We start from the raw sequence: 21,879 nt of genomic DNA, 5'->3' as shown, positions 1-21,879 counted from the left end.
ACACAGTGGAAAGTAACTAAACTAATGAGTTGTGGCAATTCAATTAAATTTTATTTATATAGCGCCAATAACAAGACAAATTGTCTCAAGACGCTTTACAAAAACCGGCCTGAAACCTCCAGAGCAGCCTGAGGTGCGACTGTGGCAAGAAAAAACCCCCTTTTTCACAACAACACACAGCAAACCTTGTGTAACACCTCAGGTTAAACCACAACACAGAATACGAAGCATTTATGATGACGATGACAGAAGAGGAGAGAACAGAGTCACACTTTCAGAAGCGAGTTTTCATTTTATAGTAGTTCTTAATAGTTAAATAATTATTTTTTTGTGTGTGTGTTTGAATAAGCAGTTTCACATATTTTGTATGATTGTGTCTCTGTTTTTTCTATTGTTGTATTAGCTTGGCTATAGTAAATGAGGCCACTACCTCAATATACTTCTGAGTTTAAAATAAATAAATAAATTACTATGAGGCTATGATCTGAAATACGATACCAGCCTGAATTTTACTCAGTATTAGATTGAAAGGAAATTGCTGGTATCGAACATCTCTACTGGCAATAGACAACCTGGTCTTTGAGTGTTACTAACAACTTTTTTTTTCTTTTTTTTTTTTTTCAAAGAAAATACATTTCAACAAATTTTAAGCAATGCAAAGAGACCAAGAGACACTGGAATAGTATTTAATTGTGTGTAAACAGGAAAAACAGGATGCATGGATGATGGATCATTTCCGTTTCCAGATTACTGCTTTCTTTTCCGCTACGTGCCAAAATATCTGTCCACATTCCCAGGTGGCATATTTCCAAGTTACACAACACTGCATCTAACCGTAAGATGCGTTTCCACACTAACTCTCTTAGCGGCTTTGAAATTCAGGCGTTAGACCGTGCCCTGTACGTGCTAAAGCAGCCGTCTAATTTGTACATACTGTACATACAGGAAAAGGGCCCTTTCAAACTGTCAGACAAAATAAAAATGAGCAGGTATAAATGACATGCATAAATAAGGCATAAATAAACATAATATTTGCTTATTTCTTGCTTATTTAGTTTCTTTCCTTTCTTTATGAAGATTAAGTGAAAGTTCACAAAGGAAGATCAGGACGTGCAAAATCCATCCTTCCTCAACTAGCACTATACTACCTCCATCCAACGAACTCTTCTCCTCCCCGTCTACACCTCTCATGGTCATCCTTGAAGTCCTTGTCAGCTTCTTCTTCTTATCCACCACCACTAGTGTCTAGACTCCGGTGGGTCCTGTCACTATTTACCTGCATCGTCTGAGATTCGGGTCTATTATACTGTCATTCTTGGAGTCTAACCGTAAAATATTTCCTTGTACATTCATCTTCATGTTTCGTCAATTAATGTCCATCCACTTGATCATTTATTATTGAAATGCCAGATGCTTTAGAGGGATTGCAATCCTGCTGCCTAAATGATTCTGGTTTGGAGGGGTACTGATGTGCCAAATCGTTATTTTGACAAGACATAGTGTGGCAAAGAGTGAGCTTTAAACATGCTGTCACTTCAGTGTCTTCATCTTACTCTCAAACTAATCAGTAAGTGTGATCAGTATGACAATGTGCTTTTAATTTTGAACTGGTTTAAAACAGACCAGAGGCAGACGTAAAAAAAAAAAAAAGAAAAGAAAAAAAAGTAGAATCATCAACCGCAGTGCTGTGGTTCACAGAAATGTCATTTCAGACTTGAAGGTGGATGTTGTTGAACTTTGATGGTACTTTCCAGGGAGATTGTAACGTGCCAAGTGCCAAGCATATGCACAGATCTATGCGTAAAGAAAAGTGTGTAAATTTATGCACAACTAACTGTGCGTACACACAAAATCTAGTGGCAGAACAGTGGAACTACACACAGAACCCATCAAGAGAGTAGCAGTGTTCAGCAGCATCTCAAACTTCGCACGTTATGACATATTTCCGGTCTCTTATAAAAACGCTCAGTCAGTAATTTAGCAGACACTGGCGTGACTAAAGAAAAGTTGAAGCACACTACTAAGTTGAAGTACTACTCTTGTACCATTGGAGGATTTTGAAAACCATGCGTTTTCAAAGAACATACTGATGGATTTATGCCCTGATTTAAAACTCTTGTTCCCAGTGCACATACAACTCCTGTCCAGCCTGAGATGTTTGGCCACCAGAACATTTTAGCGAGAGATTGGAGACATATGCGGCTTTTCTCGGCCGACACTAAGTACAATCATGTCGGCAGTGTTGGATGAAGTAATTTCTCTGGCTTCAGTTTACATCCAGTTGCCATACAGACATCACCAACAAGCCCAAATTAAATGAGGATTTCAGGCCATTGCCGGATGCACCCACAAAGCAATAAAAACACACGATGAATTCAGTTACGTGAATGGGAAAGGATTTCATTCAATCAATACACAGATAATGTGAGATGCAACTACATCTCTATTAATCAATGCTGGTTCAAAAACTCATTCAAACAAGAGCGAGGATCATACAAAGATTTTAGGTAAGTCTGCCTGTTAGCTGACCTTTGGAAAGAAAGAAATTAAAATTTTCATGATCTAATTCCACCATATATGGTCTATTCGGGGCGTTTCTGAATGCAAATGACCCGAACCATGCACGAGCATGATAGTTAAGAACAGGTGGGATTTATCATCACCGATTTCTTATCAGTGTGCGTGGGGTCTGGTGTACGCATGTTTGATAATTCTGGATTTTTTTGTACTTAAACACATTCAAAATTTCATTCCTATGGCAGAATTTAGAACCTTTTCTACACACAATTTGATACACGAGGCTTCTGGATCAGTGGTTAATCAGAGGTAAATGTTTACTGGCATTTGTTGCAAAAGCCTCTGGAAGCAACTGATGACCTAAAACTATAAACAAAAAACAAAACGTTTCATGATAACTGGTAAACCACGCCTTCCTTAGAATTTGGTATGACCTAGGATGAATAAGCAGGAAGGAAAAACATTACAATCTGTGTAGGGTGACATCTGTTCTTTGTTTTAATCTCACCAACGCCAGGTATGAGCACAGGGCTCACTTCTTAGGCTGACACTCTGGCTTCAGAAAGCCTGCTTCAATTCACACTTAACAAACACTTAAATAACACAAAACATTGTCAGTATTAAACTGAATATCCTAATAATAATACTTCAGGACTAATTACATTTCGTTCTCTTCTCTCGAGAGGAGGCGCAGACTTTAAAACAACCTGCACGTCAGATATCAAAACACAAACAGCACCAGTCACCGCTGTGCTGTGATTGGGAAACCATGGGCTTCAACTCAAACTGATACCGGTGCTCCTGGTGGTAAAATTTCTTTGTTCCAAAAAGCAGTAAAGATGACGATAATCTGGTTCACTGAGCTTCGTCAGTGCCAGTTATTAGTCCATCAGTTTTTTCTCTGCCGACATTGTTGTATTTATTGAGGTATTCCATTGAGGTATTCCAGTAAATAAGGCTGTCCTGAGTACGGTACTAGTGTCTTGTCATTCAGATGATTAATGCATCTGGTAACCACATGGACCATTAAGAGGGAAATGATGAAAACAAAGTATCCGTCCTCGGTTTAGATAACAGCTTGACGTCTTCTTATAGGCACTGCAGGCATGTGATATCTCAGATTCTTCCAGAATGTTTTGTTTGAGTGGAACTTGGTCAGTCTGTGACTTCCAGTGTAAGCTTTCTTCCACTTCAACGCTCCTTGTTTCCTCTTGATGTAGCGCAGAGACTCTGGAAGGCGACTGTAATCCACCGGACCATCTGGTGAAATAGAGTAGTGCAATGTTAAATATATCGATCTCCCACCGTTCTCAAGGGTACTTTTAATAATTCCTGGTAATACAGTTATTGGGCCTATGCTCAACTATGAGAAACTGGTTGAAACAAGCCCAGATGTTTATATTCCCAGAATATTTATTAATATGATGAAATGGAAACCGAGGGTAACCTTTGTTATTCTTAATGGAATATTGTGGGACGACTACCAGTTTGACTTCTGTATAAATGAGGAGACTTATAAAGCTGTCCTGTCTATATTTTAAATATCAAGCAGCTACTGTATTAAGCTGAGTTTAGCATAAAGAATAGCAGCTGAGGAATTGTTGTTCATGCTAAACGAACGTTATTGCACCTTATTAGTCCTTCTAAATCGGGGGTCTTGAACGTTTTTCAGGCCAAGGACCCCCAAACTGATGGAGAGATTAAGCAGGGACCCCCTGCCTGCTATATGTGTTCTATATTAAACTCTGCCTAGTGCTAATTATAAATATACCGCAGTACCCTAAGGACCCACTGTCGCGAGGACCTATTTTGTTTTGCTTTTGTTGTGCAACTGAGCTAAACTGGCCAAGCAATTCCCCTTGTGTAAAGTATAACAAACTAAAGTATGTCTAAGTGTTAGGCTAAAGCAGCTATGTTATTTTGTGACTCTGAGCATTTGCAACCGGTGGAAGCTCACAAAGTTACTGGTCATACCAAGTAAATAATCTCTGAAGAGGTTAAAGCTTTGGTCAGAGCCAAGCTAGTGGTTTCCCTTTGGCAAACAGCACAGTTGTAATCAGCACTTGTCTGTGGTTTATAACTGAACTGACAGACATGAGAATAGTAATTGCTGTTTTTAAAGTTAAAGTTGCTTTTTAAAGTTAAACTGGTTTCATGCCCTTTTCTTTCTTTCTCTGGTTAATATTTATTGTTATTTATTACCCATACTAACGCTGCAGTAACATTTAAATATACAATCCCTGTAATTCCTGTTTATATTTGCGCTTTATTTATGTCACTCTTACATTCATGTTTTCAAGAAGGCCAATAAGCTCCCCACTTCACTTAAACGTCATAACAAGGCAGGAATTCCCATATAAGGAAGTCAGGGTATTACTGGAAATTTGTCCTCGCCCACCTTAGGAAAGTCAACGTAGGATTTACTGTAATCTATGGGGAATACAATGGACTTTTTTTGTTTTTGTTTTGTTTATGGAACACTTGAGGAACTCGAATTGTGTCTTGATTGTGTTCTGATGATAGTCATGTGGACCCATGGGAATTTGTTTTAAGTTGTGTAATATTGAATGCTACTCCACTGTTTGTGTTTAGATGAGTCACTTTGAAACTTTCGTATTACTGAGTCCAGTTTGTCATTTCTTGACACCTCCAAGCGCTTAATCACTGGTGAAACAAGGGAAAGCTGCTGCCAGTTGAGCGTCACATTGCATCAATTGACATGAGCAAGCACACGTAACACATTAACCCACAATCTGTCCTCACCCATTTCCACCAGAATGACTTGCAGATCATTCCAAGTTAAAGCATCATAAAGGCCAATTTTCTGCTCGTAGCACATCTGGTTTTGGTTGTCACATAAGGGTAACGTTTCCAGTGTTTTTCCATCAGATGGCAAAATGATTATCAGTCTGCGGCACTGGCGAAGCGTGGCAGCGATGACATCGTGAATCGCTGTAAAAAAAATAAAACAAAGCACATTATCACTTGTTATCACTACTCTTCAACCTGTTTTTTTTTTTTTTTTTGGTTGATTTCTTGGAAATTCTACTTTCTTGCAACTGCATGTTTTAGTCTTGCAAGAGGATGCCACTGAATGACGAAGCATTCACTATCTTGATAAAGACTTTTTCACCTTCTTGGGACTGTGAACAGAACATTACTTAAATGGTTGCTTTCCGAAACGTTTCCTTGCTCCTACTGTTCTGCATTTATCTTCATTGTGGCTTTTAATGTGAATCAGAGGTGGGCCTACGCCTTACCTTCCCCAGGGCAGTCATCCCGCCCTCTGATGTACAATGAGTAGCCATGTTGTCCCTCCAGCTCCTCGGGCAGGATCTGTAGGACAAAGCTTTCCGTCTCGTCCGACATGTCGGGATGGAGGAAGCTCACATAGGCGTCATAGAGCTTCCCGTCTGGAACTGTAGGAAAATAGAATCAGCCTGTGAAGGTTCTTAGTAGAGACCGACCGATATGACGGCTCCAGTTCTATGAAATGTTGCGCCGATAAAAAAAACTTAGTGTGACAAGTCACGGCAAGTTCATGAAATAAGTAACTGTAAACATGAAAACATCACTGGAACAACAATTATAGTCAAAAGTGTCCCTGGCCAAAATCTCTGGTGTAAAATAACTGCGAGGCAACTTTGCTATATCATCACAGATTTTGTTTAACCCCGAAGGGTTACAGTTTAATATATGCTAAAAGGATTTAACCAAGAAAGCTCTAGTCTCCCCGACACAACGCGGGATCACCTATATTTTATTGTCGTCATTTTTGGCATGGTTTGATTGTGTGTGGTTTATGGAGGGGATGAAAGAACAACGTATTTTTGGGCATGCATTGGTGACCTGGGTATTGTTTCTCAGTAAATTAGAAAAACCTTTCCTATCATTCCCCTTTTCCGTGCATGATTGAAGGAGATTGGTTCGCATCCACATTCCACTCCCTCCTGCGCTGAAAAGTCCCCTTAAGTGACATAAATCATCACGGGTGTGTACAACCACTGCATCAACTCGCATCTATTTAAACTCTGTCACTTTGCTTCGTCTCCACTGGCCCGGCGCTTCCTTACTCCTCCCACATCTGTCCCCATGGAGATGGTTTGTCAGCACAGTAGGCAACATTCATGAGGACGAGAGATGCAACCTGTTGGGTGCCAATGCAAACAAGCTGTGTTACAACCTGCCCCTCACTGACTTCAAGCATTAGACACTGACTGACTGACTGAGATTGATTTAGACTGATTTAGATTGACTTATTTATTTTTATTTATTTATTTATTGAAAGTTCTGCTACGTTATTTAATTTTTGTTTGTTTGCCAATCTGCACTTTTTCTAAGACTCTAAGTTCAAATGTTAATTACTGTCACTGTGACTGTACTATTACATAATCATATCAGTGCAAAATCTATGCTCAATAGGCCTGTTTTCATTCCAGCTCAAAAACTAACTATATCGGTTGCATATTGGCTATCGGTGTTTGCACCTCCTCTAATATCGGCTATTGTTATCGGGCCAAAAAATCCCTACTGGTCGGACACTAGTTCTTAGTCATCCAGGACATGGTAATCCAAAAGGTGTTTAAAGAAAAGCTCATCAGGGAACGACTCCTGAAGGGCACTCCTTTGAAGGTGGCAATATCAAATATAGATGGTTTGAGAGAGGAATAAAGGAGGCCAAAAAATTTGGAGAAGACTTCCTAAATTCTGTCCCCAGGAAGTAGTTTCCCACTGACAATGGCTCCGTTCAGAGCACCAGTCACACTAGGCACACAGTCTCCCCCCTTAATGACAGCTTAGTATCGTTTTTCCTTGTGCATGTAAACGTACTGCAGCAGCACGTCAAAAAATAACAAATTATTGCCTTAATCGGACTTTAAGCGCATTCTCCTTATCTGAGTAACACACCCAGATAATGTGATTGGAAATCAGTTTTCTCTGGCATGTTTACACCTTAACTGGACTTTAACTGGTCAACGAATGCTCCACAACCGCACCGCTGGCATGTGACCCCGGAACGTCCAAGAAAACAAGATGCGCACACATTAAAAAGGCTGTATTATAATCCATCTTCTTGTTGTTTGAAATTGTTTATTATATGACGTAATAGGTAAACTGGAAAGGGGGCCGACAAGACACATATCGCCACCTAGTGTGCAGGAGGTTAGCATCCAGTTATTCGGTTTTCTCCGTCGCATGTAAACTGGGACACATTCAGAAAGTGGAATTTCAAATACAGCTTGATTAGTTTCTGGTTTGTTAGAGAAACAAGTCAAGCAAATTTCTGATGGATTTTTCCTACAGAGTTCCTTTTTAAACCTCAACTTCCCAGTAGTACTCAGATTAGCATCTTTAAGAAACTCCACAAGTCCAGTTGGAAAAGAGAATCAGTCGTGTGCATTTGTTCTACAATGCTTCCTGGCAGCATCCAGTTAAATCAAACAGAAATGTTCCACTAATTAGATACACACCTTGTTTGGGAAAATGTCTCAGCAGCTTCCTGTAGACCAAAATCAAGTCTACTCTGAAGAGGAAAAAGGAGGTAGCCAGGCAGAGAATAGCCAGGGGGAAAGCGAGGCAGACAGCCACACTTGTGTAAAAGAGGCTGTGGTCGGCTGAGAGGGAAAGAAAACGTAAACAAAGCTGGGGTAAACACATCCTCTGAGGAGATTTCCAAGAATCTTTTAGAAAGCATTCAGAACAAAACAAGAATACCTTCTTGGAGCCAGGCCTCGCCAAACTTTGCTCCGGTTAGGGTCATTATGTGGCAACAGATGGAGACATTCAGGAACTCAGTACGAACTTTGGAGATGGACAGAGTGGAATGACCATACACCACCCCTCTTTGGCGAATACTAAAAAGGAAAGTATCAGTCAGTAAATTAGTCAAGACAGGCAGAGAGAGCTACTGACAAGCATCTGAATCAAAGAAAATTACTTATGTCCTCATGATGTGTAGTGCAGTCATGTAGCAGTTAGGAGTCATTCATTTATTCACTACATTTAGTTGTGATGATGCGACATGTGCACCATTAGTAACCTCCTGATTTATCTTTTCCTCAGGCGCAAAGTGCCAAACCAAAAGTATTCAGTTTGTGAGTTTGCAGCAGCCACATCCGGCTCAGCGTGGAGGCTGATGCATAAAGATAATATGTGGAAACTCACTATTTCCAGGACTCACTCAGCTCCTCGTAGTCCTCTGTGTAAGTCTCGTTAACAGTCCAGTACATCAGGGTCTCGTTGTCCTCATTGAAGCCTGTGTAGGCTAAACACATGAGCTCCGCACTCATACCTGGCAATCGGCAAGAGATTAAAAGAAAGAATAGATGTCATGCTACTTATCTTGATAAGAAAGAAAATACATCAATCGTAAGATTCCAAACTGGGAAAACTCAAAACAGCATGTATTATAAATCAAAGCCATATCTGGGCGGCAAAGCTGTTTTTCAAAGTTGTTATTAATGTCAGATAGAGTGCTAAGGAAAATCATTAAAAAGATTAATTGCCTCTAGTGACTATTTACCCAGAATTCCGGCATGTTTGTAGAGGAAAGATAAAATATACACCGATCAGGCATAACATTATGACCTCATATTGTGTAAGTCTCTCTTGGGCCTCCAAAGCAGTTGTGACACATCAGATAATGGACATGGGCTTTCTGTGGAAACAGCCTGTTCTTAGTGGGGGCCTTTGGGTCCTATGGGTGAGAGGAAGGGCCTGTGTGGATCATCCAACAGATACTTTATCACTTTGGAATCTAGTGAATTTGGAGGCAAGCTGCTTTTTTTTTTGTTGTTGTTGTTGTTCCTAATCAGTTTGCATCAGTTTTTGTGTTTGTCTTTGTCAAAGAGTGTTATTGCCTTAGGGTGGGGGGTGTCTGGTCTGGTCTGGTCTGATCTAGGTGGGGGCTACATGTCTAAGTAACATCCACATGAATGAATGTCAGGTCTAAAAGTTTCCCAGCAGAACACTGAATTGTCTCGATATGATCAACTTCTCCTGTCAGTGGTCGTAATGTTGTGGCTGATCGCTGTATGTATGCAGTGTGTGTGACTGCTGCGGTACTTGCCCACTTCAACCATGACCACGCTTTCTCGAGGGAACACCACCTCTGGCTCCACTATAACATCAATGTCTAAAAAGAACCCGCATAGTCTCAGTGGAACAGAAAAGAGAGCAGCGAGAACATAATGCGATCTATTGAAACTGCTAACAGGAAATGGCAAATGCACCCACTTAGTGTAGGAGTAGGAATAAAAGTAAACCACAGAGAAAGCAAAGTGCAAACTTATCTCATTAAATAATTCAGACACTCCTGAGATGGTTAGTACATACTGGTTTCATCCCTAATATCTAGCTGGATGCTGCGTGCGGACGTGTAATTCCGGCCGTCCAAGCTGAAGTCTATCAGGCAGGTGTATATCCCAGCATCCTTCTCCGAGGGAGCAGTCAGCCGCAAGTCTCCTTTTCTGTCCACAGAGACGGATTCTTCTCCTCTGCTCCACTGGGAGGCAGTCCTACTCACAGAAACATAGAACTTTATTATATTTATTATTTTAGATTAATTATATAAATGGTCTTTTACAAAGAGCCTCGCAAAAAGGAGCAGATTGAAACCCAACGGATGCAACAGTAGGACAATATTATAACGTAACGCTGGCACAAAAGAGAAATTAAGATAAAATATGTTGGAGTAAATGTAGAGTAAATCAATATTTGCAGGAGGATCACTTGAAGGTGGGAGTTCCTCTCATAATTGAGGTTGGGATAATGTCAGCTGCCGTTGCAAAAAAAAAAAAAAAGGCTGAAGACAGAGGCCCCTAAATTGGAGTCTTTATGTAACTAAATCTCATATAACGCTCTGCAAAAAAAGAAAATTAAGAAGTATAAATCCTAAATAAAACACGTGTCTTTTGCATCTTTCAATTGCTACTTAAAACATCCTTGAAACCGAAAATATAGTTTCTTCATTTTTTTTTTTTTTGTGATTTGTCAATTAAACAACATGAACCAATGAGTTTATTAAGTCCCTCGTTAGTCAAGTCAGAATTCATTTCTAAAGCACATTTAACAACAACCCTCCTTTGCTGCACCCTGATACCCTGGTGCTCCTGGGGTCATAAGGTTATTGACTTAATTAATTAATTTCAGATAGCAGTATAAGTCAAGTCTCAACTCTCACTTTATAGCAGGTGTAATCTTCTAGTCAGAAATGTCATCTTGGACTTAAACTGCAGCTGATAGATGTGGGAATCCCCAGAATATTATTCTGATAATTTCCCCTATATGTCAGGCTACACCACGCACATTTTCAGACTTAGTTCACCATTTATGTAGTTGCAGTACCCTAATATATGCAATTACATCATTTTGCCAGAAGCTTTTCCCAAAAAGGGTGTTTTGTTTTTTTTTGGCCCCTGAGGCCAAAGGGCCCAAAGTTGAAGGTGGATGTTATGATGTGTTGATGGCTAAAATGTATAAGACAGCACGTGATAACAGTGGAAAAAAAAAGGTAGCACAAAACATCCTGAGGGGTGGACGTGACTCACGCTCTACAATCTCAGTTGAACCAAACATCTGTGCAAGCAGAACAAATATATATATATGAAAATCGATATGAGCTAAAATACGGAAATGGTGATGTTAATCTCAATCTGTTTCATCCACTCAGAAGGACTAAATTTGCAAAAAAAAAAGTCGTTCCAGCAGTTCTACGGAACAAGATTAGGGCCACTGAAGTTTTTTTTTTTTTTTTCATTTAGTTCTGATTTTTATCTCAGAATTCTGACCTTTTCTTCTTAGAATTCTGAGATAAAGTCAGAATTTAAAAAAAAACAAACAGTGGCCCTAATTCAACTTTAGCTTTACTTGCACGTAGGCCTGCGAATGCTAAAGTTAAAAGCTTAAAGCTTGTGAATGTCACGGAGCCGCGCTTACCTTCATCCACCGTATGTTCCTGCTGCTGTTCAGTTTGAGGATTTCCGTCTGTTTGCAAGGAAGCGCTCTGCTGGTTCCCTTTGTGACGTCTACGGCCTCGGGCGCATCGGGACACTCTCCCGTCGACACCAACACCTCGAACGTCATCCTCAACGATCCGGCCTCGTCCCTAAAGAGAAGCAGGGAAAGTCCCACTAACATACCGTTCTGCTTGAATCTGGCTTATTTTAACATTATTATTATTATTATAATTACTATATTTCAGACAGTGCAACAGAAAGACAAAGATGAAAGGAAGATAAGTTTGAAAACAAGATGCATGTGTGGAACTAGTTTTAAAGAACAGAGAACAAACTGAAAAAGCTTCAGTGCTATAGTTTATTCCCAATGTTGATTTGCAGCTTGCAAAAGCCGCTGTCAGACGGTTTTAAAGAATTTACACAGAACACGCTCAGGATGTGACTAGTTTTGCAACAGCAGCTTATTCTATGGTAAGATCCTCTCTATGGTAACTACCTGATAGTGTAAACTTCACTGGCTTATCTGTAAAACTGACTCATATATCACAGCCACGCTCACGCAATCTTCATTCCTGGGGGATTTTTTATTTTTTATTTTTTTTATTTTTCAATAAAAGCAAATGAAGTCATGCACTAATAGTCTATCAAATCTTCATTCATACAGTAAACGTTTGTGTTTAAAGTTTATCTTTGTATTTTCTATTTCGCAACAAGAGAAGCCATCTGTTCACATGTCCTTTAAAAGAGTCTGGACACACACTCCTGCTGGATCTCGTGTCTATTTAAACACTGTATTTTCCACTGAATTCCCTCCACCTACTCCTCAGACTTCTCAGGGATTTGCATATTAAAATACATTTGCATTTACCGTAGTCATTCGTGAGTCAGTCAAAGAAAGGAGCTGATTCAAATACATGATCCCGTCAACACACTGGTGTCTTTTTTATACCTTTTCTCACACGTGTAGGTTCCGGTCTGGGACGCCTGCACGGGTAGAAACCACAGCGACCCGTCCCTGACCTCCGTTCCGACGGGAAGGCTGGAGTTGTCCCCCCTCATCCAGGCCACCCTGGAGTGACTGTGAGCTTTGTGACACCTCAGCAGGAAAAAGTGGCCAGCGCTCACATGGTAGATCTCTGTCTCCCCGTAGTGGTCTGGGTGTGACATTGCAAAAGGGAGACCAGTCAAACACACTCAAAGAGGAAAAACAAAAACCGTTTTTGTGCCTGTGTCAGGCTTCTGCCGTCAAGGAGTGTCATTGCTATAGGGTGTCTGGTCTGGTCTGGTCTGGTCTAGGTGGGTGGTGTATATCCACACAAATGCCAGGTCCAAAAGTTTCCCACCGGAGCATTGAAGTGTCACAAGATGGTTTAAACGTTATTTGCTTTTTCTGTCAGTGGTCATAATGTTATGCCTGATCCATGTATTTGGATGACATGGTACCATGGCAACAGAACGGCAGACATCTCTGGAGTAATAAGACTAGAAGGCATCCCATTTATAAAAATCAGAAGTTCACTTTGCATGCAAAAAAACATGAAGCATTTTAAAACCATCAATTTATTTATTATTAGAAATAAGAAATGTCTTCTTTACTGTTTCTCATAACGTTTGAATACTTCAGGACATCAGAGATACATCTTTAGGACAGTGGTTCGATCCCCTCTTTGTCCAAGGTTAAGGTACCTTGAGCAAGCACCTAAAAAAACCCAGATTAATCCTTGGGCATCTAACTTGGCTGCCCCTGCTACACGTGTGCTTACTTGGATGGTTGGTTAAAACACAGAACCAAATTCCCTGCATTGGCACATAAAGCTTATTTGATTCACCGCTGCTCACAATGCAGACACATGGTGTACGTTTAGCCCTGTGAATAAGCATCTGCCGTTTCCCCAAAATGAATCATCAAATACTGAACACATGTGAGCACAGTCATAAAGCTCAAACCACAAAAAACAAACAAACAAAAAAAAAACACCGAACATCACAGGCATACAGTGCAGACTGTAACCTTCTGGTCGTAAAAAGACTTGTTGAGTGAAATGACTGTTCAGCGCCTCTGTTTTTCACACATTTTGTTTTGTGTAAATGTAAGATGGTTAAGCCTGGCGACATTATGCATAATGAAAGCGTTACATAGCGGATGGAAAATTACGAAGACAAAGCAGAGGCAGCCTGAACGGAAATGTTCATTTTGGTCTTTTGTTACAGTGTCCTGTATTTACTCGCGTCTGCCACATGGTGTCACTGCTGTGCATGTTATAACGCTGCATTCAGGAAGTCTGAATGGTAAATAATAACCAGTGAAATTATTCCATAAATAACTATAAGGGTCACTTCGAGGCAATTAAATTGGATTGTATTTTATTATTTAGCCCCATTGGTTGTTATTAGTACTAACAGTCATTTATTTAATTGCATTGCTCAAAGCTCGAATTACTATATTTAAAGGCTCATGTGAACACAGCATGATGCAAGTGGCGGACAAACTTTATTTTTCCAAAGTTTGGAATGAGAAGTTGGAGTGTCCCTGTGCACCGAGGGCTCTGATTCCACGTGTCTGTGTTTATTGTTTGCTCGCAGCAGCTTGTCTTGTCATGATAGGCAGGATCTGTGCGCCAAGTATATCTAAACCTAAGCCACAAATACATAAATGTATCTTGGTCAAAAGTTTAAGTATTGGCTAAATATATTTAGACTTTTAGTGTAATTTTGTACAAGCAAAGTATACCTGACATTAACTTTTATATCTGTGATAAGTGCATAAAACTATATTATTTTTAATTTAAACAAAGTATAATTTAAGCACACTTAAACATAGGCTACTTATTTTTGGTTGCTCTTATTATTGTGCACCAGTTTTCTGCAAAAATGTGCTTAGAATATGTATTTTTGTTTTGTATCCCATGATGTTCTCTCCATCTGCTTCCAGTTTCTATTTTACGCATCGTTGTTGGTTAAAGAAAAAGAGTTCGATTCAGGGGGCTGACGTGTCTGTTTAGTGTGGTATTAAATGTACTGAGTAGATCCTGGTTTAATACACCCAGGTTCTTATTACTGAAACGCTGTCTGCCTGCAAACACAGACATTTTTTCCTGCACTTTCAAATTGATTGTTTGGTAGCAAATAGCCTGATTTGTCTGTGGACTAATTTAAGAGTAGTTTGAGTGAGTGTGTGTATTCACAGTCTTTTTGTATTCAGCCTCAGTGACATTAAGCCAACTCTAATGAGTGTGTTTCTCAACATGTGTGTTCTTCACCAATTAATTTCAAAGCAGGATTTTCTCAACTTGTTGCAAATGTTTCAGGGTCTCAGATTAGATATCAAATATTTGCACGCTTCATATAAGTGATATAAGTGATTTTCTCATGACATAAACTACCGTGTGTATTTTTCTTTGTTGAATCTTACTACAGGAGCTGTTTGATTTTCCTAGTGGTGTATTTTTTCCTGGATTGCTCAGTCCGTTCTGTCCAAAGGTTCTTCAAACAGTGAGTAATCGTTTTGTTTGACAGTTTAACTGTCACAGATGTAGAGCATCTCATACAACAGTGACGTAAATTGCTGTTGCTGTCTGGATGGGAACACAGTGTTACCCGCTGACTTTATCAGTTTGTTGCACTGCAACCCTGGAAAAACTGAAGCTGAGCTAAAATGAGAGATAAACTCATTAAAATGTCAATTAAGACTGTTTGCTGGAGTTTAGTTTCAGCTGGAAACATGTTGCTGCAAATATCTCCCTCTTGTGGCACGATCATGTACTTGTTGGGTTAAAAAAAAAAAGATTTTACAGAGGTATGAGTGTTTTATTTATTGCCTCAACCTGAGATGATGCAAACCAATCAGCCACGACACTGTGACCACCAGCAGGAGAAATCAGTTGTTATGGAAATTCTTTTATCAGAAATGACAGAGTCACTCATTTCGAAGTTTTAGTTGCAGCAAGTTGCCCGAGACATGAACCACAGCAAGTACAGAGTCGACCGACAACCTTGTTAAGCCGGATTTCCATACACGGCCTCTACACCAACCTACACCTCACCACCTTTTTTTTAACTACCTTTTCCATCGCTTAGGAGTTTTCTGACCAATTAGGAGCAAGCAGCGTTCTACGTCACATTTTCGGTCCCAATTCACCTACTTCGGACCGACCACAGAGGAGGTACTTAAAAGTACCCAGAAAAGTATCCAAGCAATGGAGATAGGAATTTAAAGTGGGCGGTGTGGAGTGGTGTAGATGTCGGCCGTGTATGGAAATCCGGCTTTGTTGGAATTCAGCGAGTCACAACAAAGGAGCGGTAGGTTGGATGACGTCATGCGCTGCCTGTGGCACCTTCCTCCTACTATTTGGTGAAGAGGACGGGAGAGAACATCTCGTGTGACAGTTTAACTTCTATATTTTTCCAACATAAATAACATCAACCATCTTGAAACTTTTGGAGCTGGCATTCATTCATGTGGATGTTACTTAGACACGTAGCCCCCACCTAGATCCCCATCCCCATCCCCAGCAGGATTCAGCCTGACACAGACACACACACAAAAACACTTCAGATCAACACTAGATCCCAAACTGATCAAGTATCCGTGGGATGATCCACCGAGGCCCCTCCCCTCAGCCCATAGGACCCAAAGACCCCCCCACTAATAACATTCTGCTTCCTCAGAAGGCTCATGTCCATACGTTGTGTTCATGACGGTGTGGGTTTCCCTCTTTGCATCTTGCTCTAACTAAAGAATCCAACTCAACGGCCTGTTTTACCGGGTTTGCTGTACGGTGCTGTAATATGTGTCTTAAGAGGTTGTTGGTTGTTGGTTGTTGTCTAGTCTCGCGCATCCTGTGCAAACAATGAGGAGGAGGACAAGCCGTGTTTGTGAGTCATCGTCTAATTACAGATAGCACGTCTCCTACGGCAGTGACACACCAAACTAACCAGAAACACGGTGTTATCAGATGATTTAACAAAATAGTGATTGCCATCAAATGCTATCTGCTACTAGCTGACGTAGTTACAGGTCACCTCGGATAAGGATCATTACCAGAAATGTACACTACAGTTTTTGCTTCAAGCCTTGTTGTGTTTCTGCAGATATCTCCTTCGTCCTGCAAAATGTTGTACGTCCTCTTTAGGGCGTTACTATGATTAAATTGATGACAGCCTGATGAGACGGTGAAGGTTCTCAGTCATTCAGGGCATGGCCTGTCGTTTTTGCATAGTATTGTAACGCGTCAGCCGTTGAAAGAAGTTGCATGTCTGTATTGGTCTACGTTGGATGGATCTCAATAATTCCTCATTGAGTTTTGAATTTTTCTTGCCTTTACATGCAGAACAACATATCGTGGTGTGAAAGGGAAGGATTAGCTTCTCAAATTCCTGTCTTCACTGTCACTTGAAGGAAACTTGACCAATCTGAAGAAACCTGTAGTGTCTTGCAGAGGTTTTCGAGTTTTCATTGTTGATGCAAACTCTCATGCAGAATTGAATTATTGTGCAACGTCCCTCAAACTATTTTCTTTCACGTAAGAGGTTTCCCGGAAACTCAGCTACGAAATGGTTCAGGGTAAATGTTTGGTGTCCATGACCTATTTAAGCAGCACAGAAGAAGCAGCATAGAAGAACCCACAGACAGACATTACAGATGTGTGAGCGTTAATACACTAAAGCACCTGTGTTAAACTTTCAGCTTTAAACCACAAGAATTAAGATCAGAGCTAAGTAACAATTTATTAAAGACACACAGGAAAGAGCGGAAATGTTTTTCTTTTGCTTTACTTCATGAATATATTTTGTCTGTCTCAAAAATGATGAAAACAAACTTAACAAACCGGCTTCCTGATTATTGTATTTGTGGGAAACGGCCTGACGCCAGATGTGATTCTAGGTTGCAGGTTGTCTACAAATGTCGAAAAATCAAAAATCACACAAGAATCTCATCTCGATCATGCTATTTAGATGATGTTTGACATTACGAAAGTGTGACACTTCAACCTCTGTTTTTTTCCAGAATAGTCCGCAGTGAAATGGCCTTCGCCGTCAGTCTGCTTAAGCTTACTTGGAAATTCTCAGATCTGATGGGCCCATAAACCTTAATATTGTAGTTGAAGTTGTTGCAGTTCCTCATTTTGTCTGTTTCCTCATTTTGTTTTTTTCCTTCTTTTCTTTATTGGGTTCTTCTGGGTGATCACTGCCACCAATTAGTCATGACTCGGCAAACTGACAGATGATTTATTTTTGTCTTACTCTGTGGGGATTTGGATCGTTGTAATGTGCACAAATTGTAAATAAACTAGAAATTAGGACGAACATACTGTCCAGATCTACATTTTAAACTTTCCATCTTATCTTCTCTACATCGACCACAAGAAAGCAAATGACAGCTACTCATTTTGTGTTATTGATTCAGAATTAAGCTCTGTGCTGATTTAACATACTAGTGACTTGGCAGGACCTAAGAAGTATAAAAAACAAAGCAGCGCCTTTGAACTGAAAGTAGTTTTCGGAAAGAATTGTGTCCTAACGTATGGACATGGAGATTATGTCACTCAATATTATAATAAAGTCATCAATATGTAACAAAATATAAAACTGTTCATTTTCATGTCTGAAAATTGCTGTGCAAAAGCAGAATTGCAAATAATGAAGTTATAGCTCGTTACTATTGATAGAATATGTGTCTTATTAAACCACAAAAGTATACTATGAATTTGATAAGGTTTTGTACCTTGTACCCATTTGTTATGTGATCGGCTGCAGAATGATTCGGCTGAAAGTCCCACGATCATGTTTTTACACCGACTATTGATGATAAAAATTTAAATGAAGCAGAATGAGAAGCTGCCACAAACCTAAAACTTAACGTCCCCATATGAGGACGCAGGGTCTCGGGAGGTTAAGATACATTTAAAAGATATTTAAATCATATCTTTTCTCTACTCATGTTTGTTGAAGGTGTTGCACTAGCAAAGGAAATCACTTGTTATCCCAAGCATTGCTCAACCACGTTGCTCAAGTGTCTCTGCATGTCATGACAATGTCAATGTTGCCACACAGGCTGTGGCTTTCAGTTCATAATTTGACAAATAAGTTACGCTTGTTTTATGAGCTTTATATGAAATGTACTGTTAAAGAGCTTAATTCAGAAATCTTAGTCATCCTCGTTCCAACCCACAGGCGACCGTGTTCATTATTTGACTGGAACAGCTGAAACCGAAAACACTTCAAACTCTAAGAGTCAGCAAATACTTGAACATTATATCAACTCGATATAACAACAGCTTTGTGTTGTTATACGGTTTTTCCGTAAACCCACTTGAGCCCAGCTTTTTGGAAATAATTTCCAGACAGCCGGAGCTTTTCTTAATCTGCCAGAACGTTTTATTGTGAGGATCAGTACTCACTCTGTGCCGGCACCATCGCACATGTCAGATGTAGAGTCAGAAAACACAACCAGCCCGTTGCTGCTGCCGCTGTCGCCATAGTTTCCTTCTGCTGGAATAGACGGGTTACAATTCATTTAAGTCCTTCATGGTTTCCCCAACGTGTTCCACTCATGCCCTCAGCCAAGCGGACTCTGTGATATTACGGCTCCTTGACACATTTCCTGGAGTGCTGCTACGCACTGCTTCCCTTAAAGGGAAGTGAGAGATGCGGTAGACGCAAGGAAGTCTGTACTCAAATACTCCCAATAAAGTCCTGGGAAGTTCCAGTGATTTATGGCATATGCAAGAGGTCTGACAGTTTAAAGGAGCACTACTTCTTTTTATTTTCCTAAAATATATATATATATATAGCTATTAATCTCTGTCAGTGTCAGTCTTGATGTCAGCTTGTTTAGAAAGCGCATTTAAAGATTGTGGTTAATCAGAGTGCTGACTAATCTCAGTAGGAGGTAGGTGGCAGTAGAAGTAGGTTCATGAATTTGGTTTGTAATCAATAAGTCGTGTGAGAAGAGGTTTGCTTTCACAACACTATCCTTCATAATAATAATAATGATAATAAAACGTATATATTTTATTATTTCCTGCTGTTGGTACAAATAGAAGAAAAACAGGCGCCACTTTTTTATTAATAGTTTTAGAATATTAAGTGTACTGGCATTTAATCTGCAGTCTCTTTTTGTAAAAATACATACACAAATGTGTAACATACAGGAAATAAATTAGGAAATAAATAATCCAAAAATGTATTATCCATTCTGACCTAAAAATGATTTAAATATATATTCATGAACAATAACAGCTGCAAACTATTAATTAATAAGCCTCACTACTACTGTTTTATTTCATTTTCTGACACTAAATTGGTTGTTATTAATGCTAATAAGATTTTATTTCCCTGGATGGTGAGAGCTTTGTTGGAAAAGTGATGTGGTAACCCCACAGCAAGTGAAACTGACACTCTCAGCTTGTCTATTAAAAACCAACGACAACCAGTTAAGTAACTCTTAAAAGCCAAGTGCATGTAAAAACAGCTGGAAGTGAAATTTGTGTTGGCATGCGATAAAGTATGTGCATGTGCTGCTGCATTGCGTGATGACAGGCAGAAAAACAATCAAACCATCAAGTGAAACAAGTACTAAAATTCTCAGACGCTGACACCAGCTGTAGACGGGTGATACCGGTTTTATTAAATAATTATAAACCACTATCTAAACCCTGCATGAACTATGACACATAATGAATACATTACAATTTATCAGAGGTTTGTTATGGAAAGAACAGACCCAAATGTAAATTTGATGGGAATTTTTAACTCACCTTTAACTCTAATGACTGCTGCTTGTTACTTAAAGTGAACCTCTGCTGTGCTGCTGGGGTTTCCGTCCTTCTCTTCCTTCTCTTGTCTCTGCAGCATTTTTGTACTGTTCCACAAAACCCCTGCATGAATTTTCCACTTAGCAAAAAAAAGTACATCTCTTTTTGCGGGGTAGGTGCTACAGGTCTGAAATCTAGGTCACCAGGTCTCATTTGCTTAACATGCGACCGAGGCCTGGTGTGGAAATTACTTTCAAGAGTAGATGTTTTTCATGCAAGAAAATTAAGTAGATTTAAAAGGACACACATGTGCTACGTCACAGTTTTACAAGTATGCGTTGTGTTTCCAAAGAATAAACCTAAAACATCTGGAATTTTCTTGAAGATGTTTCATCACTTGGCTTCCTCCGTTAAACGGCCGGTGGGGTTTTGGGTTTTTTATTTGGAACATGCGTGGGTGGTTGTGTGACTAGGATCTGTTGATGATGACCAAATCCTCACCTGCAAATTGAAGAAGCTGTACAGATTAACTTGGGTACTTTTGTTTTTTCCACAGTTAGTGGTACCTTGTTCCTGAGAAGGTCACGCTACTCATAGTCTTAGTCATGACGGATCCAAAAATGAGGTGGACTCACGGGGTTTCTTGAAGTTGCTTGGCCACCCCTCTGAGTAGCTTTTTCAGTTTTAAGAGAGCGGTGGAGATTAAATAGGAACAACTGTGGATTTTTCACATCTAAAAAAATGCATGACAAGGATTAAGTTAACTATTAAGAACCAGTGGTGCAGCACTGACTCATTGTTGGCCAGGCGGTGTTTCAGTCCCCCACCCCTGTTTAGAGAGGCTGTTGTGAGTTTTACGGAGATGTCTTACATGTATGTTGGTTAGCACTGATGCCTAAACCGGGTTCAGGTCCGGGTTCAGGTCCGGGTTCAGGTCCGGGTTCAGGTCCGGGTTCAGGTCCGGGTTCAGGTCCGGGTTCAGGTCCGGGTTCAGGCCTTTCTTGGTGGAGTTTGCATGTTCTCCTGTGTCTGCGTGGGTTTTCTATGGGTTAAGGGGAAGCGCTTCCATGGATCATCCCACAGATACTTGATCAGTTTAGGACCTAGTGAATTTGGAGGCCAGGTCAACACCTTGTGCTGTTCTTCATGTTTGTCCAAGTTGTTCCTAAACTGTTTTTGTGTGTGTGTGTGTGTCTGTGTCAGACTGAATCCTGCTGGGGATGGCTGCCTGGTCTGGTCTGGTCTAGGTGGAGGGTACATGTCTAAGTTACATCCACATGAATGAATACCAGGTCCGTAAGTTTCCCAGCAGAACATTGAATTGCCATGAGATGATCAATGTTGTTTACTTCTCCTGTCAGTGGTCATAATGTTGTGGCTGGTCAGCAAACGCATGATAGCTGGCAAAACAGATAATTATGCACATGCAACACAGTTTATGGAAATTAACTGAGAACTGTTCTGTCCAGTTGTAAGGCAATATTTTGCAAATTTATGAAGTCAAATAAACTTTGTAGGTTATGGAATAAAACATGTTAAATCACCAGACTGACAGTGCTGGAGATTGTTTTTAGAATGAGGGACAAATAAGCTGAAAATAGAAGAAGACCTCTGCTCATTTATTACAAAAAAAACTTAAACAACCACCA

At 40.0% G+C, this 21,879-nt stretch overlaps 1 protein-coding gene across 1 annotated transcript; it reads right to left on the bottom strand.

The window, feature by feature from the left end:
• Nucleotides 1–2,379: 2,379 nt before the first annotated feature.
• On the bottom strand, nucleotides 2,380–19,129 carry LOC125018280 (interleukin-1 receptor type 1-like). Its single transcript, XM_047602088.1, is given in 12 exon segments — nucleotides 2,380–3,777; nucleotides 5,281–5,469; nucleotides 5,778–5,936; nucleotides 7,989–8,132; nucleotides 8,233–8,372; nucleotides 8,683–8,809; nucleotides 9,587–9,652; nucleotides 9,853–10,003; nucleotides 10,005–10,034; nucleotides 11,455–11,623; nucleotides 12,424–12,628; nucleotides 18,875–19,129. Coding segments are annotated over 12 exon segments (1,653 nt in total). The 5' UTR covers nucleotides 18,954–19,129; the 3' UTR covers nucleotides 2,380–3,583.
• Between the last annotated feature and the right edge of the window lie 2,750 nt (nucleotides 19,130–21,879).

This window comes from Mugil cephalus, chromosome 12, assembly GCF_022458985.1.
Source record: "Mugil cephalus isolate CIBA_MC_2020 chromosome 12, CIBA_Mcephalus_1.1, whole genome shotgun sequence".
Lineage (NCBI taxonomy): Eukaryota > Metazoa > Chordata > Actinopteri > Mugiliformes > Mugilidae > Mugil > Mugil cephalus.
The sequence above is the reverse complement of the archived record's forward strand: the minus strand, read 5'-3'. Positions and strand labels throughout refer to the sequence as shown.